The sequence below is a fragment of the Eupeodes corollae genome, chromosome 1 (genome assembly GCF_945859685.1).
Source record: "Eupeodes corollae chromosome 1, idEupCoro1.1, whole genome shotgun sequence".
Taxonomy (NCBI): domain Eukaryota; kingdom Metazoa; phylum Arthropoda; class Insecta; order Diptera; family Syrphidae; genus Eupeodes; species Eupeodes corollae.
Window position 1 is genome coordinate 164822722 of NC_079147.1, and position 18291 is coordinate 164841012.

The 18291-nt window shown below is 32.0% G+C and overlaps 1 protein-coding gene across 2 annotated transcripts; it reads right to left on the reverse strand.

Annotated features, from left to right (window-relative positions):
* Positions 1 to 668: 668 nt before the first annotated feature.
* Positions 669 to 18000, reverse strand: LOC129940289 (mitochondrial pyruvate carrier 2-like). Of its 2 annotated transcripts, XM_056048576.1 has the most exons (4): positions 17429 to 17997; positions 17284 to 17324; positions 1270 to 1539; positions 669 to 1201 (listed from the first exon to the last, which is right to left on the reverse strand). In XM_056048576.1, exons 1-3 carry the CDS (start codon positions 17598 to 17600, stop codon positions 1318 to 1320), a joined length of 435 nt encoding a protein of 144 aa, XP_055904551.1. In that variant the 5' UTR covers positions 17601 to 17997; the 3' UTR covers positions 669 to 1201; positions 1270 to 1317. The 2 variants fall into 2 exon arrangements, with proteins under 2 accessions (XP_055904551.1, XP_055904552.1); XM_056048577.1 differs by lacking the exon at positions 669 to 1201 and having other exon boundaries at positions 1266 to 1539; positions 17429 to 18000.
* Between the last annotated feature and the right edge of the window lie 291 nt (positions 18001 to 18291).

An 18291-nucleotide genomic window follows, 5' to 3' on the forward strand; every position in this document is an offset into this window, starting at 1 on the left:
GTACATTTGAATTACCGGGGCGGAACTCATCACCTGCGCACATTTGATTTTATACATATTGACTTCCATAGAACTAACTATGGGAAGAATGAAGCTTTAAGTCGAATGAGCATTTTATATAACTTAAACTGTTCATCGATAGATTTAAATTTAAATAAGGTGGAATTAAAATCATTGTTTAGAACCAGTGCTCCACTATCGTAAACGTTCTCATTTTATTTTTTGTTCTGTAATAGTTAAATGCTAATTTTGTTTTGTATTTTGTGTGTGTGTTAGGCTATAATTGTATTCTTTTTTACTAACAACTAACACATGCACTTATGATGAGCCTCTGATCGTAGTTTGACGCTTGCTATAAGCTTACTACTTTCTGAAATTCTTAAGTCTTTGCAGCTGGTAGCTCTTTAAATTTATTATTAGCCTGTAATTAATTACATGTTAAATAAATATATAATAATAATAATAGTTTTGAATTGAAGGGAATTCTTACGAAAAAGGAAACAAATTATCTCCCAGGGAGTCATAACTCCTACGACCCCTTCACCTGGATCCGCCATAGTTTTTTCATCGTTTCTATTATTTTTCCATCAATGTACCTAGATAAATCGAAAAGTAACCAAACGAAAAATTCGAACTTGAAAAGAAAGTTATTGCGAATAAAAACTGTATTATTTTACATTTTAAATAATTTTATTTCTTACAGTCGCCGTTTCGTCTTTATTTACAATATCGTTATTCTTATTTTTTAGCTAGTTATGTATCTAATACATATTTATATTCACAAATTTGCTCCTTATAGGCAAGATAATATTAATAATTTGTAATAAGTTGTGATCACAAGTACCTAAAGCATGTATGTACATAAGTATATGTTAACATTATTATACGTTCAATTTTATTAAACAATTTGAAAAGAAATATATTTGATCTTGATCTTAGACCAAACGTTATGTACAAACATTTATCATTGAATCAATCAATAAGTTAAAGAACTTTATAATTAAAGAAGGTACATCGTTAAATTGTGCTTTATCATCGTTATACTTATACAATCTATACATCTACATATATTTTATTTTTTTCGTTTTGATTGTGCTCCGTTTGTTTACAAATCACATTATCAATTGGTTTAATTATTTTTTTTATTTAAGAACACAAAATTGATTATCCTCTATTAGATACATACTTTAGTGATGTTTATCTAAAATGCAAAAAACAAATTATTAATTAAAAAGAAATATTATACATTTGGTTATCTGTGTTACTTACCCGCCTTTGAGACTAAAAAATTGTATATGTGTATATTTGATTTAAACTCTAATCTTTCTTTTCTTTCGAAGCATTGTAAGCTCTTATGAGTTGTACAACTTGAACTCCTCCAACAAATACGTTAACAGAAAATAAACTATAGTTTTTGGGAATGATTACAAGTGAGTACCGTGACCAAATTATTCCAGTTGCTGCTAGGGCTGCACATTGAGGTACTGATAGTTGATCTGCCGGTCGCGCCAAATCACTTAACCCAGCTATCACCAGACCCTGTAAAAAGAAAAAGTTTTAGTATGATTAACAAACAAAATGTCTATTTTTTAGTCCATTTTGAAATTAATATTTTATGCAGATGAGCGATAAAGTTTGTGCTTGAAAATGAAATCGAATTTCGAAAAAAATTATATAAAAAAAATGACATTTTTGATCATTAAATATTATTGACGCACTATAAGGTCTTGTGCAGAAAAAAAAACATTTTTGAAATCGTTTCATTGGTTTTTGAGAAAACTTAAAATGGAAACGGTTCTATAGAAGTTTTCTTTTGGAGCAATACAAAAATATAAAAATTGGAAGTGAAAATTTAAAACATTTATCGGTTTGTTTTTCAGAAGTTTCGAATTTTCTATTTTTGACCAAAAAATCTGTATGGGGACTACTGTTATCTGTAGTCTTAAAAAATCAAAACCTTAATTGTCAAAATTGAAGTCAATCGACAGAATGGTTTGGGCTGTAGGGGCGAGGACAGAAAGACAGTCGGACGGAATCGAGGGACCCACTTTTATACTTCGCTACTAACGTAATGTCATGTTTGATTAAAATTTCGTGTAGGTACGAAATTTTGTACGAATGCAATGATTACCATATATACATACAGCCCTATTATGGCTATCAACTATCAATTATTTAACTGAGCCGTTTATTTTGAAAGTGGCATAAGTCACTTTTTCAAAAAAATCGAGTTAATGGCAATACTAAATACAATTGAACAGTATCTTTTCATTTTTGAAAAAAATTCTCGACTTAAAAAAAAGTGACTTATGCCACTTTCAAAATAAACGGCTTATGATAACTTCTATCAATTTATTGATAATTTGGTATTATGAGTATCAAATGATAATTTTTCACCCATTGTGAATACTAATCAATATACGATTGTGAATAGGTTTTGTTTGGTGTTTGACGTTTGTCATTTGTGTTGAGTTCTTGTGTTTTAGTCTATAAATAATTTCTGCGGAATAATGTAAGTTTTTTTCATTAAATAATTTAGGAGTAGAATAGTTAGCAACAGAAAACAAATAGAAAGCCTTGTGGAACTAATGGAGGAAAATCCTGAGGTTGTGCTAAGTCAGTCAACGAAGATTTTGTAGCTGATAGAATATTTGATGGGTATCAATATGTTTGATAACCGTAATACCGAGTTTATCAATAAAGCTATCGAAAATAGATCTTTTAATTCACTATTTATAAAAAATATTGTTAATTGTTGCTGTTAAGTCATGCCGACAAAATTCATGCAATGCATTTATGAACAGAAAAACTACTGCAAGAGTGCGGCAGATGTACCATATCAAAAATCAGTTCATAAATGTCATCGAAGAAGGAGCCTATAAAAAAGTATGATAGAAAAATAAAGTTTATTCTTTGAGTTACGCGGGTTATGGTTTCTTCAGCTTTATAAGAGGAACTTCCTGTTCCACAATAGATTACTGCCTCATTCGTGGAAGGTGGCTTGATTGTGTAGATGATCTAAGCGTTGAGGAACTAGTATATTCTGATCACCTTCCATTAAATGTTAAGTGTAAATTCAGTGAATTACAAGGAGAAAGAAATGAAGGTCTGAAATTACTACCTAAACTTAAGTGGAAAGGAACTCTGTTGGCGTCATATCAAATGAACCTTGACTTGTGTATAAATACTCTAAGCGATGATCAAATTAAGTCCACTCGAGGTATTGATCTGCTAGTTTCAAGCATATCTCAAACAGCACAAACTTTTCAATCACGCCGCATGCAAAACTGGAAGGATCCATGGTTTGATGCAGAATGCGAGGCAGCAAGGAAAAAGTCTTTCGGCTTTCTGAAACTTCTCAGAGCAACAAATTTAATGTCAGCTAAATCAAGGTATCAAGAGGCAAATAAGGCTTTCAAAACAATTTGTAAAGAAAAGAAAAACCAATACTCTCGCTCTCTCATGCAAAGATTATCGGAAGTAAGAGACAGCCGAGCTTTTTGGAAGCTTGTTCGGGAATTAAATGGCATACCATTTGCGAGGAAAACTGAAATAAGCATAACTACATTAGCGGAACATTTCGAACGGTTACTTTCTGTCTCAGGAAGCCCAAATCAAATGCAGTTTGCCTACCCATGGGTGGGAAACGATTATCTCGACCGTGCTTTTACAACACAAGAGATAACAGATGTCCTTAACAGATGCAGTATAAATAAGGCTCCAGGGGAGGATCGTGTCCCGTACGAATTCTACAAGTACGCATCGGAAAATTTCATAACAAAGCTTACGGATGCCTTCAACTACATCTTTGATAGCTGTGAAATTCCACAAAACTTTCGAAAGAATATCATCTTTCCCCTATTTAAAAAAGGTGATGTAAACGACCCTAACAACTATCGAGGTATATCTTTCTTGAACGCAGTTATGAAAATTTTTACCGGAGTCATTTTAGACAGGCTGACACTCTGGACACAAGAACACAACCTCCTAAGTGAGTTTCAAGCTGGGTTCAGGAAGGAATATTCAACAGTAGACAATATTTTTTCCTTAACAAGTATCGCTAATTCTTACATTAGCAAAGGAAAGAAATTATATGCTTTCTTCATTGATTTTAAGGCAGCCTTCGACTCAATCAACCGGATCGCTCTCTTCTACAAACTCAGTTGTCTCGGTTTGTCATCAAAAATGCTAACGATAATACGCCGGCTGTATGAAGATAATTTATCAGCAGTATGGGACGGAGCTGAAAGATCAGACTGGTTTCAAACGACATCAGGAGTCAAACAAGGTTGCCTTTTGAGTCCACTTCTCTTCTCACTCTTCTTAGATGACCTGACATCGTTTCTTCCAGGAGGTATTTCTTTTGCGGGTACCGACATAAAAGCATTGCTTTATGCAGACGATATTGTCATTTTTGCAGAGACTCCAAATATGTTGCAAATCATGATAAACAAATTGCAATTGTACTGCCAGCTGTGGAGTCTCACAGTTAATACCAGAAAGTCTAAAGTGATGATATTTCGAAATGGAACAGGACGTTATGCAAGGGATGAGAAATGGAAATGGGAATGTGAGGAACTCGATGTGGTAAGGGAGTATAAATACCTCGGAATTATCATAACCCCGCAGCTCTCTTTTAAAAAGCATCTTCAGGAAAAGTTGAAGGAAGCAAAAAAAGCAATCAACTGCAATTGGAACGGAGTACTTGGGAAAAAACACATTGCTCCGAGTGCTAAGTACAAGCTTTTTGAAGCGGTCATGCGATCAGTTATGTGTTATGCGGGGCAAGTATGGGGAATAAATCAGCATGAGGAAGTTGAAAAACTTTTGAGGTATTTTATAAAAAAGATATTCTGGCTCCTGGAAAATACCCCGACATATATGCTGCACTTAGAGACCGGTGTCGCGCCGCTCTACGTCTTCACCCTCAAGATGCATCTGTACTATATCTCCAAAATAATAGCGCTCCCAAATCATCGACTGCCAAACAAGATAGTAAGACATCTTCTATCCCAAAAGTCTCAATTCTTTGAAGAATGGACAAGACTCGGCACCCAGCATGAGGTCCAGTTATTAGAAAACAACCTAGAATCTTGGAAAGACAGCTTCCCTACACTGTTGGAAAAAATTGAAGTTTCAATGTTTGCTGAATTTGAAGAATTGGCCCATAGGAGTGAATCCCGAAATATGTATAAGCTGCTGCAGTACAACCTTGGCGAAAACAACTATTTCAATGACCGCTTTTCAATTAGTTTAATATCATCGATTTTCAAAACCAGGGGGGAATTGCTTCGCCTAAACTATCAGCCTTATGGACCTGAAGGGAGCATAGAGTGCAGTCTTTGCAACCTGCGAGTGACCGAAAATGTCCTCCACTTCTTGGGAACATGCCCAATATTGAAAACGATTCGACGTGCACACTGGGGAAAATGGTTACTGACTTTAGAAGAAACCAAGGACATACTCAACGGCCAAAATTGGACGAACTTATACTCATTCGTAAAGGCAGCATATAATTATAGAATGCAAATTATAAATGAAGCTTTTTAAAAATACAGGCGTGAATCCATATTAATCATGTAACTCTAATTTGGTACTTCAAAAATTTGTCTTGTAAACAAAAATCAAACATAAAGATACTATAAGTATTATAATTATTCAATTTATGTAATGTTAACTAAATAATACTCTTTTTTTCTGGCTGACGGCAAAAGCCAATGCTATATTTTGTGTTTAAGTATGCATAATGTATTTCAATATTTTGTTTTAAATAAAATCACACTACTACTACTACTACTACTGGTTTTTTAGTGTCTTTATAAAATTCTTTCAAAATGTCCAATAAAAATGTTTTATTAGGACTTATTTTAAATGTTTTGAATGGAACAAATTCATTCATTAATTTCTATGAAGTATAAATATTATATTTTAACTTATTTTTTTTATAAATATTCAATTATTTTACCTACTCATCTTGTTCTGACATTTTCCTGCATAGCGGCAACAGAAATAAAATGCCTGCAGGTTTGATCGCATTTCAGCTGTAAGACTGTTTTTTTGAACAGAGTTACCGACTGCAGTAATGCAGTGTATTTACATTTATGAGCGCAGATCTTGCATTACTGCTGCACTTTTACTTTAATGAACTTAGCCTAATTATCAACTATTATCAACTATCGTGTTTATATTTGATTACTATAATAGGGCTGATAGTTCCTGTACATATGTCGCAAGTAAAAAGTGAACAATATAAACAGAAAGTAATTCAGAAATGTAATTCCTTGCGGACCAATTATAGAAAAGAATTTCAATAAAAATCGATTTCTGAAAAAAGTAGTGCATTTGGCAAAGTGTTATTTTATTACTTGGAGAAATTATTTACGTTCCAAAGCATCATCCATTCATCCATAAAGTATCAGTCATCATGTTGGCTTTACTACACTCTGCGAAATAACGATAAGGACAAACAAAAAAACACTGCTGTTCCATCTGTTTGTATGAAAATTTTTAAGAAGGAATGGCAACCCTCCTGACAGTCATTATCCAAAGAAGAGCGGGGTTTTGTTGCTGATTACCGAGAACAGAGGAAAACACCTAGCTATATCGATGACATACTTTCAAGAAGTGAATCTGTAATAGGCATTTTCTTAAAGCTTAGTTACAATTATATGGAGTTAAGTGAAGTTCAGGTAAAAACCTAAATTAACCTGGGGAGAAGTCAAACGCATAACCGTTGATGAATCGATAAGTCGATCTAACATTTTTCACATTTTAAACCTCAATGTGAGACCAAGTCGGGTGTAACAAGTTTTGAAAGGCGTTAAAATATTGAATAAGTGAAACGCGTCCCGAAACCAAAACTTAAATCTCGTCAAAAAGCGAACCGATTGACTTTAGGTGAGAAATATTAATTTATTCGAATGAGACAAAATTGACTAGGCCCAGACGGTTGCCAATAATTTCGGCATGATTAACAAACTGAAAAGCAGCATAGAACAACTTGCAATTTTAAAGGTGGTACGTTGATAGTTTGGTTTGCCATAAGCTGATGTTTCTATACGAAAATAAATTCCCAAAAATATACGGATGAAATATTTGCTGCGGGATGTATCTTTCGCGATTCTTTAACGCTGCTTTTTATGTTTCAAAACTCGAACCCGATTTTTTTTTATAATAAGCGCACACTCAAGGGGATATATTACCCTTATTATGTAGACACAGTGTGAGCACTAGGAAAGGGAGAGAGGGGTTGAAAAGAGATGTCGGTGCACATTGGTTTTGAATTCCTGAATATTGTAGCTGGGAAAGACAGAGTGTGGCAAGGCATTCCACATTCGCATAGTACGGCTAAAGAACGAATCTCTGTACTTGACAGTACGAGCGAAGATGGGCTCGACGGTATATTGATGAGCATTTTTAGAAGCGCGAATATTACGGTTGAACTGGTTAAGGCGAGGAATGCAGCCGGCTATTTCTCTAGAGCATAAACCATTTAAATAACGGTAAAACAGGGTGAGACAAGAAACATTTCGACGATGTTCAAGTGACGTAAATGATCTTATGATGGTAATATTACCAATCAATCTAAATGCTCTACGTTCAATACTATCCAAGAGGCTCAAGTAAGTTGCAGGAGCACCAGCCCAGATATGGGAGTTATACTCAAGCTTTGGACGTATATAAGTCTTGTAAATAACAGCCAGATAAGAAGGGAAGAAAAACTTCTTGCATCGCCTTAGAAAACCCAAACATCTTGCGGCATTTTTGGCGACAACGCGTATGTGATCGTTCCACAAAAGCTGGTTGGTGATATACATACCAAGAATATCGAGATGTTCAGTTTCCGCGATGCAAGTGCCATTTATGGATAATGGCAGGGGGGGTATATTTCGCTTTAACGATACAAGACAGCATTGCGTTTTCGAAGCATTAAATTCCACGCGGTTTCTTATTCCCCATTGTACAATGCTGTTTAGGTCGGAATTTAATGAGCTTATCATATTTTGTCGTTGCAGTTCCACATCCGAAGAAGAGGGGTGTGAATCTGAAAACGAATATGAAAAGCTAAGAGTACTATCGTCAGCGAAACAATGTATTGGATTAGATGTTGCAGACAGGAGATCATTAATAAAAGTGAGAAAGAGTGTAGGGGATAGAACAGAGCCCTCGGGCACACCAGCATTTATTTTGTAGTTTTCAGACTTGAATCCATCCACTACAACTTGTATTGAACGATTCGAAAGGTAATTACTAATCCAATGAAGGAGGGATTCATGCAAACCGAAAGCACGCATTTTCGATAAGAGAGCCTGATGCCAAACCCTATCAAATGCTTTTGAAATATCTAGTGCAATAATCTTACTTTCTCCAAAACTATGTAAAGATTTGTTCCACTGTTCGATAATTAGACGTTGAGGAAGATTCGCCTTTTTTGGGAATAGGCTGGACAAATGCGGTTTTCCATCCGCTCGGAACGAGACCTGAGGAGTAGGACAGATGAAAAAGCTTACGCAGTGGTTTTGCCAGCGATGAAGAACACCTCTTCAGAACAACAGCGGGGATACCATTCGGACCAGCAGATCTATGTATGTTAAGATCTTTTAGGACTCTCGCTACAGTACGAGTGCGAAAAAAGACTTGCCCCATAGAATCATTAACTCGCTCAAGTACAGGCGGAATCATAACACTCACTGGCAGCGTTGAATTGGCGGCGTTGATTTGCTTTCTCTAAAGAGCTAACAAATGGACTGTCATTCACAACGAGCGTAGGAACCGAGGAAGAGGAAGAATTCTTCATATTTTTTACAAATGACCAAAAATTTTTACTGCCTTTGGGACATTGAAGTATTTTTTGCCGTAATTTTTGGTCATGTAAAAATTTTGTCCGTCGAATATGGGCGTTGCAGGCCTTCCTGGCTTGCTTGAACTTATTCCGGTTTTCCTCAGTTGGATTGGCTTTAAAACAACGGAAACTTACCTTCTTAACCCTAATAACCTCTGTACAGCTCGCATCGAACCATGCGTTTTCCCTAGGTCTGATGCTTTTAACCCTATTCGGGATAAAAGTTCTCATTCCCAGGAGAATCAAACTTGTGATCATATTAGCGCTGGCGTCAACGTCACTATCGAGGAAGCATAGAGATCGTTTGGGCAATTTTAATACAAAACGTTTTTAAAAATAGACGTTTATTTACACTTTAAATTATTTGACAATTGTTGTTTAAGAAGAGTGAGCTAAAATTAATATGTGTCAAATAAAATCATTAATAATTTCAATATCACGATGTCTACGAGATCTTATTCAACGCAAAGGACCAAGCACCAAATATTGGACGCCTATTTAAAACTTTAAGTTTAACTACGAATGGCCTTTAACATTTGGCCTTAACAATATTTCATTTTGAAAAAGAATAACCCATATCAAAACAATAAAGTAAAGCCTAATTTTTCATATTTTTGTTTTTCCTTATATAGGTTTAGTTGTAAAGATACTAGAAGTAAAATTAGTTTGTAAAAATCCAATAATAAATTTTAAAAAAAGTCGTATTTTGTGTGTGTCCTTGACTTTATTTTGTAGAGTGTAGTATTAGCTTTCAACCAAATTATTGTAACAATATTGAATCGTCTGGGGCGCCTACCCAATAATATTGTGCAATATTTTGCCACTTCAACCAAACTTGTATGTGTTAAAGATAATTAATATTAATTTTATTTTTGAAACTAACAGCCCTATTACGGTTGTCAATTATCAATACACATTTTTCAATGAAATTGATGAATTGGTATTATTGTTGTCAGCAATCAAAATTTTTGATAAACTGTGAACGCTCTTCAGAAATTAGATCTATTGTGAATGATTCAAATTGACAGTCTTGGTATTATGGTTGTCAAAATATTTGTTAATTATCAAATTTTCAGTCAATCATAAATTCCTTGTTGATAAAATATTTTACGGATCGCGAAAGCCAAAAGCATGTCTACTATTGAACTATTTTTCGGTGAAAATGAAATTGAAGAAGAAAATACTTTGGAGCAAGCAAAGATTCGAAGAAAACTACGCGATGCTTCAAATCCGATGGATTTGGCTGAACATATGCATGTAGATAAAAGATCTTTTTTAGTTACATTACAAAATCTAATTTGGCTCACTTTTAGATTCATTCAAAACTTTAGACTTTCGAAAGAAGCCCTCCTTAATGTATTTTTAGATATCAACGACAAGTTAAAACCAACGAAAAGACAACAATCCATCCCAAACATACTAAAATTTGCAGCTGTCTTAAGATTCCTTGTGCAAGGAAGCTACCAGTTGAGTGTTGGGAACGATTTTAACATTGGTATGGCGCAACCAACGGTTTCAGTTGTTTTGAAAGAAGTTTTAAATGTCTTGAAAACAAAAATTTGTTTAAATAGGCACTATTCACAATAGATTTTTGATCTTTGTTCACAATGGATCAAAAAATGATCAACTTGCGTTAATAATACCAATTTATCAATTAATTGACAAAATGTTTCAATTGTCAATTAATTGATCTTTGACAACCGTAATAAGGCTGTAAGTTGCTTTTTTAAATTCTTTTCAAAATTGTGTTAATTTATTTGAAGTTATTGTTTACTAAATTCTTTTATTTATAACTTCTTTTGTTTATTGTTTTGTTTAAAAAAAAAAAATAAATTAATCTCATCTAATCTAATCCAAAACTTTTCCTGCATTTTTTAAACGTAATAAAAAACAAATTAATTTGATTTCAGAATGTATGTTTATATATGAATGTATAATCTTTATTAAAAAAAATAAAAATAAAACAACAATCGTAATGAAAAGATGTTTTACTATAACTAATTTCATAAAACTCAAATAAACATTAAAGTAAATCAAATCAGCAGCTTGAAAAAAAAATGATTTAGAGTGAAACTGAATTAATAAAAATACTTGTCAAAAATTAGCAGCAATTGTAAATTATATTTTTATATTTTTGTGATTTTTATAAGTAGTTGTTTAATTCAATAATAAAAGTTTTATTTAAAATACGCTTAAACACTTCTCAAACTTTAATTATAATTCTTTTCAACGCTTGAAAATCCTCATTTAGAAAAAAAAACAATTTAAGTATATCTAATTATTTACAATATTAAAAAATCTAAAAACCCAAATACCGCAAACATTTTTCTTTTGGTAAGAACGTAAACAAGTTGCGAATTTTGGCATTAGGAATCATTAAGTCATTTATAAGTCCTTAGACGACTTGTAAATTTAAAAACAATTAATTCATAACTTAGTTAGTGAGTTATTATTTAAAAATATAAATTGTAATCATAAGCAAGTAAGTGGCAAATGAATTAAAAAAAAAGAGGCTGGGATGCAACCCACACTGATAACATCCCATCCCGTCTGTCCATTTCACTTAGTTACAAGTTTGTAGGTTTTCGTGTTTCGTTAAAAAAGTTGTCAGTTGAATTATACTTTATAATTTCAAAATGAACAACAATATTTGGCATTTTGGATTTCGAAATGTTTTTTTATTAACGAGACTTTTAATCGAAAACCAATTTCTAACCAACTATAGTAGCATTTTTTAAGTTTTTATTTCTAACATAAAAAATTTGGAGAAATGAAATTTATTTGAAGTCAATGTCTTCCAGTATTCAAAATTGGTAAAAATTGATGTTAGGTTTCCGATATAACCAAAATCAATTTTTACCAAATTTGCGTACTCTTTTTGTAGATTTTATTTTTTATAAAAAAACGGACTGTTGGATTTATATATAAAAATTACTGAATGTCGTAAACAATATTTTCTGTGAAATAAAATAAGTTTGAAGCCAATATTTTTAATTTTTGAAAAGCTATTTGAGTCTAAAGTAAATTTAGTTTTAGTATTGTTTTTTTTTTTACTTTTATCTTTTGTAAAAAAAATGTCAATTCGATTTTCTTCAAAACTTCATGGAATGTTGAAAACAATATTTCTTATAAGATAAAATAAGTTTGAAGCCAATAGTTTAAATTTTTGAAAAAATAATTTGAGTCGAAAATTAATTTTTACCTACCATTTTTTGTAAATTTTTTTTAGGTTTTCGATTTTTTGTAAGAAAAACTGTCAATTCGATTTTTCTCAACATTTTTCAGAATGTTGAAAATAATATTTCTTATAAGATAAAATAAGTTTGAAGCCTGAATTTTAAGTTTTTGAAAAGATATTTGAAGCTATATTCAATTTTTACCAACTTTGAGTAATGTTTTTTTTTCAGATTTTTATTTTTTATAAAAAAAACTGTCAATTCGATTTTGCTCAAAATTTTATCAGATGTCAAAAACATTGTTTTGGAGATGAAATTATATTTTAGTCGTAAAATTTTGGAGGTGACAATTTTTTTTCTGTTTATTTGATTTATAAAAAAACGCTAAATGGATTTTTTTTCAAAAATATAATTCTTTGAAATCACGTTACAATATATTATATAAAATTACATTACATTATATATCACACTCCTCTGCACATAAATGTGCAGAGTAGAGAACACAGCACCTTGAGCAACTAGGCTATGGAAGGTGATAACAACACAAGACATTAATACGAGACAGAAGGACAGAAGAGAAAGAACAACAGAAAGAAAGAAACACATGACAACAGCACGCGGTAGGTTTCGAGACGGTCCCACATCTTTCTACTTACCACGCTCACTGATGATTGATTTCGGTGATCGATGGGAACCGAAGCTTTATCAGTGATTAGGCCGTTGCCTAATTCAAGTCTCTACCGTTTTTGGTTCGTAGGATATTTAGGGTTAACCAAAATGTTCACCTTTTTTTTCAAACTGCTATGGTAAAAAAACCACCCACGCAATTTTCTTGAGAGCCCTTTCTGCATCTTTCTGCCTTATTATCTGTATAACAAAATCTATTTGAAATCAATATCTCTTTTGGTTCTTAAACTATGGACGACAAAAAAACGTCGCGAATGTACGGACGTACGAACGTACGTACACACGCACGCAAAGACATCTCTCTAAAAATCTTTTATTTCGACTCTAGGGACCTTGAAACGTCGAGAAATGTCAAAATTTTCAATTTGTCAAATCGGACCCATTGCAATAACTTCCTATAGGAAGTTAATAATTCAAAAATGAATTCATAGATTGCAAATTTTTAAGCTTAGTTTGACCTAATAATAGTTTAACGTGTTATTTGCGTTTATGCAGTCCCTATTCACTTACACATGAATTACAATTTTGTATTCAAAAGTCATTGGCTGCGTTCAATGTCGTGTTGGATAGGTGGATGTTTAGATACCTTGTTGAACGAGTTGGATAGCTGTCAAAAAATAAAAACAACTTTCAGCTGTTCACAAAAAGCAGAGAAACAATTAAGCTTCGAAGTCAAAACTGTTGTAAGATTACAAATTAAAACTATTCTATACAGAATCTATTGTCTATTATGTGCAGAACATCCTCAAATACAACTTCAACTAACATTTTGTATCATTTTATTACCGACAAATACAAAAAGTTGAAATCAGTTTTCAAGTTTCTTGAAATTCAAGATGTGTTGAATCAGCTGTTCTGTCAGATACCTATGTATATACCCCAGACATTTTTGGATACCTATTCTATTCTTTTTTTGACATCTCAGCTGTTTTTTATCAGCTGTTATTTTACACGTAAAACACTTACAAAAGGGTATCCGGATACCCTATATGTCTGAGATTGAACGAAGCCATTAACTTGCTTTTTTCGTTTTGCATATCTCAAGAAATAGAGATATCAACTTTAAATAAATGTTGTTGTTGTAAGAGATAATAAAGAATATATGCAGAAAGGACTCCCAACAAAACTGAGTGGGTGGGTTTGTACCATAACATTTTTTGAAAAAGGGAACGCAAAATATCACACGAACCAATAACGCTAAAGACTTGACTTATATTATTTATACCATATAATAACGGTAACCATCCGTTCATTTTTATAATGAATAGTTCATTATTTGAAGAAAATGTTCACTATAAATTTTTTGTGTCGGAAAACATAAAAATGTTCATTATTTTTGAAATTGGTCATTATTTTATGACTTTTTTTAAGAAAGGCCCAAGCATGAAAACCATTTAATGTTTAATGAAAACGTACCCTTACAACATAATTCTTAATATTTTTTTTCGGAACACTTCCTACTCTCCCAATTACAAATCATATTATACATCCTTATCCTTACATACAGCGGAAGATGGAAATTACAATTACAATTGCGCACAGGATGACTTTCACCACTGGAAATACATTTTACCATTAAGTTTTACGGACCATGACAATGGAAAAAATAACTTTCAGTGTATGGGAATGAAACTAATCTTTCTGCATTTGGACTAGTTATGGCATTTTCCAAAAGTAATTTTGAGAATGCACTCCGACTGTTGGAATTATTGCATTGTTGAAATATCCTTCACTTCAAAAATAAATGAAAAGCAAGGATTACACTCTTTCCTAGGACAAAGTGGAGTTAAGTTTAATGTACATATATTATGAAAAATAGAAGCAATATTTCAATTAATGACACTGATCTTTTCGACGAGTTTTCATATGTAAAAAAATATGTTTCTTCAGAAAAATTATTGAATGGAAGGAGAGCCAAATAAGTGCTGGAGATATGTAGGTGGGTCGAAATTTGTATGTTTTTAAATAAAAAAATGATACTTTTCAAAAATCGTAGAGATTTGTTTACAGAGAGAATTTTCTCAATTTTAAACAATGTATGGACAAACGAAAATTACAATATGAAAATTGAAACAATCAGGGTATTTTAACTTGCAAATGCAATTATAAATTAAATGCATTGAATTTAAGAATTATTTAAAAGGAAAGCCAGAATTAAACTAAAAAAATTGTTCTTCCGAAAAGTACTTATTTAACAATATTTATATTTTAATTCGATGTCAAAGTTGTTTGGTTAGCTAATATGATATAAAAGTGTTTAAGATTTTATTTTGTGTTTGTTAATAAGTTAGAGACTGAAAGAATCTGTGTTATTTGTATGTTTGTTTTGTTTATTATCGATGAAAGTTCCTTTTTTGTTTATTTTATAAATATACCTAATAATACTATATTTATTACTTTATTTATATTATATTATATTTATTTACTTTTACTCAATGAAATAAAAAAAAATCTTAAAAACTGGGCACTGTTCATTATTTTGTCTCGGAAAATATGGTCACCGTACATATGTACATATAATGTGACGTGATACCAAACTCACTTAATTTTGAAAAGAAAAAAAAATAAATTTTGTTACCTTGAACATTTTAAATCGAATTTAAAGTTTTTTTTACAAAAAATAAAAATATTATACTCAAGGTTGGTAAAAATTAATTTTCGACTTTAAATATCTTTTAATATTAAAGATATTGGCTTTAAACTAATTTCTTTTATAAAAAATATTGTTTTCGACATTCAGTAAAATTTTTATAAAAATGCAACAGTAATTTTTTTCATAAACATTCAAATTTGAAAAAAATAGTAAAAGTTGATGTTCAATTTTGGATATCTCGATATCTGACATCCAATTTGTATGAATATTTTGTTAAAGCTTTAATCAACACAAATCGACAGACAGGACGGGTAGTTGTCGGGCTGTGTCTCTTTTTAACTTCCCATAGGAAGTTATTGTAATGGGTCCGATTTGTCAAATTGAAAATTTTGACATTTCTCGACGTTTCAAGGTCCCTAGAGTCGAAATAAAAGATTTTTAGAAAGATGTCTGTGCGTGCGTGAGTACGTACGTTCGTACGTCCGTATGTCCGTACGTCCGTACGTTCGCGACGTTTTTTTCGTCCTCCATAGCTCAAGAACCAGAAGAGATATCAACTTCAAATAAATTTTGTTATACAGATAATAAGGCACAAATATGCAGAAAGGGCTCTCAAGAAAATTGGTTTTGGTTAACCCTAAATATCTTACGAACCAAAAATGCTAGAGACTTGAATTAAATTTTATATAATATATTGTAAAGTGATACTAAACAGGTACGAGTATATTTTTTTTTTTAAAAATCAATATAACGGTTTTTTTTATAAATCAATGAAACTGAAAAAAAAAATTTGTCACCTCCAAAATTTTACGACTGAAACATGATAAAATTTTGAGAAAAATCTAATTGACAGTTTTTTTATAAAAAATATAAATCTAAGAAAAACATTACTCAAAAAATTGAATATCGATTCAAATATCTTTTCAAAAACTTGAAATTTAGGCTTCAAGCTTATTTAATCTAATAAGAAATATTGTTTTCAACATTTGGTAAAATTTTTAAAAAATTCGAATTGAAAGTTTTTTTTACAAAAAATAAAACTCTAAAAAAAACAATACTAAAACTTGGTAAAAATTTGCTTTCAAAAATTAAATATATTGGCTTCAAACTTATTTTATTTCACAGGAAATATTGTTTTCAGTAATTTTTATATAAAAATCCAACAGTCCGTTTTTTCATAAAAAATAGTACGCAAATTTTGTAAAAATTGGTACGAGTACATATAGACAAACTTTTAAGCAAGACAAATCGACAGACGGGATGGGAAGTTATCAGTGTGGGTCGCATCCCAGCCTCTTTTTAATATTTTGTATAAATCTCCCGTTTTTCAAAAATTTTTTTTTGCTTCATAACTTGTGTTTGAAAAAAAATCGTTTTTCATTTTCGCTAATCTTTAAGAGAACCTAACTCTACCTACAGCAACTTTAAAATTAAACTTTATTCGCTCTTTTACAATCCACAGGTTATAGTATTGTAAAATGCAAAATGCACGCCACGCGTTCCAAACTTAATTAATTAAATAATTTAATTTTATTGGATACGGTTCTTTTCACATCATAATAGCACGATAAAAAACTATTTAAAACCATATTCATACATGTTTGCATCTTTGAGACTCAGTTTGTTTTCGATTCTTATCACTACAATAATAATAATCACTTCACCATAAGCCAGACAGATTTATAATAAGGTTCATAACTCAAGTTCATATGATAGCGAGTTTTTTGATTATAAATGAGACTATTTTCTTAAACAATTCAAATTATTATTAGAGTAACATATGCAAATAATTAGTTATGTTAAATAAAACGCACTGTTTTCCAATAGTTAAGGAAATTCAAGTTTTCCTAAAAGAGCATTGAGTTGATTATATGACAAATTATGCAAACAAATAAAAACATATAGGTACTCGTACACGAGAGATACCGTCAACCTTGAACAAAATTATTTCTTATGTAAGTCAATTTTTGAATTTCCGCACTTACCCATTTGAAGGCAGGCGCCCAGAAGAATACTGTCTTAGGACCTGCAAAAAGCCATCATTATTATCTTGCCACAACTTGTATCTCACGTGAGAAATCACATGGAGAACAGGTTATTCCATATATTTTTTAATCGTGCATGACCTACCTGCGGGATGCTGCCATAGAGGACGCAATTTGTCGGGAACAACTTTATCCACAGATCCAACCAGTGCATTGTATACCTTTGATGGGAATCCTTTTCCTGTTGACGCTGGAGCTGCTGGCGGTGGTGGTGGAGGAGCAGCTGCTGGTGGAACTGTAGGACCCGTTGAAGCCATTGCGTAGGTATTACTATTATGAACCTTTCGTAAGGTAGTTGTGTATAAAAACTAAACGCGACTGTTTGACAGCTTAGTTGAAACTATTCAAAAATTGGATTTTACAACTAAATTGGAATGACAGGAAATTCAGACGAACGGAACATTCCACCTTGGCCTTGAGATTGTGAACGTTTTCTTTTTCCGCGACACAAAGCCAACGAGACACTCGACAGTGTGCCAGGTAATAACAAAAGCAAGCGAAATGTTCCTAGTCGTATTTTTTTAGAATTATGTAGGCGACTTTTAGTGAAGTGGCAGTGGCAGTGGCAGTGACAATTATTCGTGTATATAAATATAATTGGCAAAGCACCCTTCTGCTTCTACTATGTAGTCAATCAACTAATCAACTAAATACACAAGCCCGTTCCGCAGGCAGAATATTTATCGTTTAGCGTAGATAGTTTTGCTATTTCATTTTCAATGGCTGTCATAATCTATATTAAAAAAAAGCAGTTCAAGCTTTGCATAAACATCATCATCATCGTATATTGTGAACTTTTTTGTGACGTTGTACGTAGGTGGGGGAACATGAATTTAAGCTTTTTCAATAAAAAGTTTACACAGAAGTTTAGATAGTCAAAAGTTTATTGTGTGACGGAAGTTTTATTTAATTTAAAATGCACTTTAACAATGGATGAACAAATTATCA

Bases quoted from the DNA above. Each gene is read 5' to 3' on its own strand.
- LOC129940289 (XM_056048576.1), bottom strand. From the start codon at position 17,600: ATGGCTTCAACGGGTCCTACAGTTCCACCAGCAGCTGCTCCTCCACCA. The intron at 17,325-17,428 runs GTAGGTCATGCA...GGCTTTTTGCAG, and splicing joins TCTATGGCAGCATCCCGCAG to GTCCTAAGACAGTATTCTTC. The intron at 1,540-17,283 runs GTAAGTGCGGAA...TTCTTTTTACAG, and splicing joins GGGCGCCTGCCTTCAAATGG to GGTCTGGTGATAGCTGGGTT.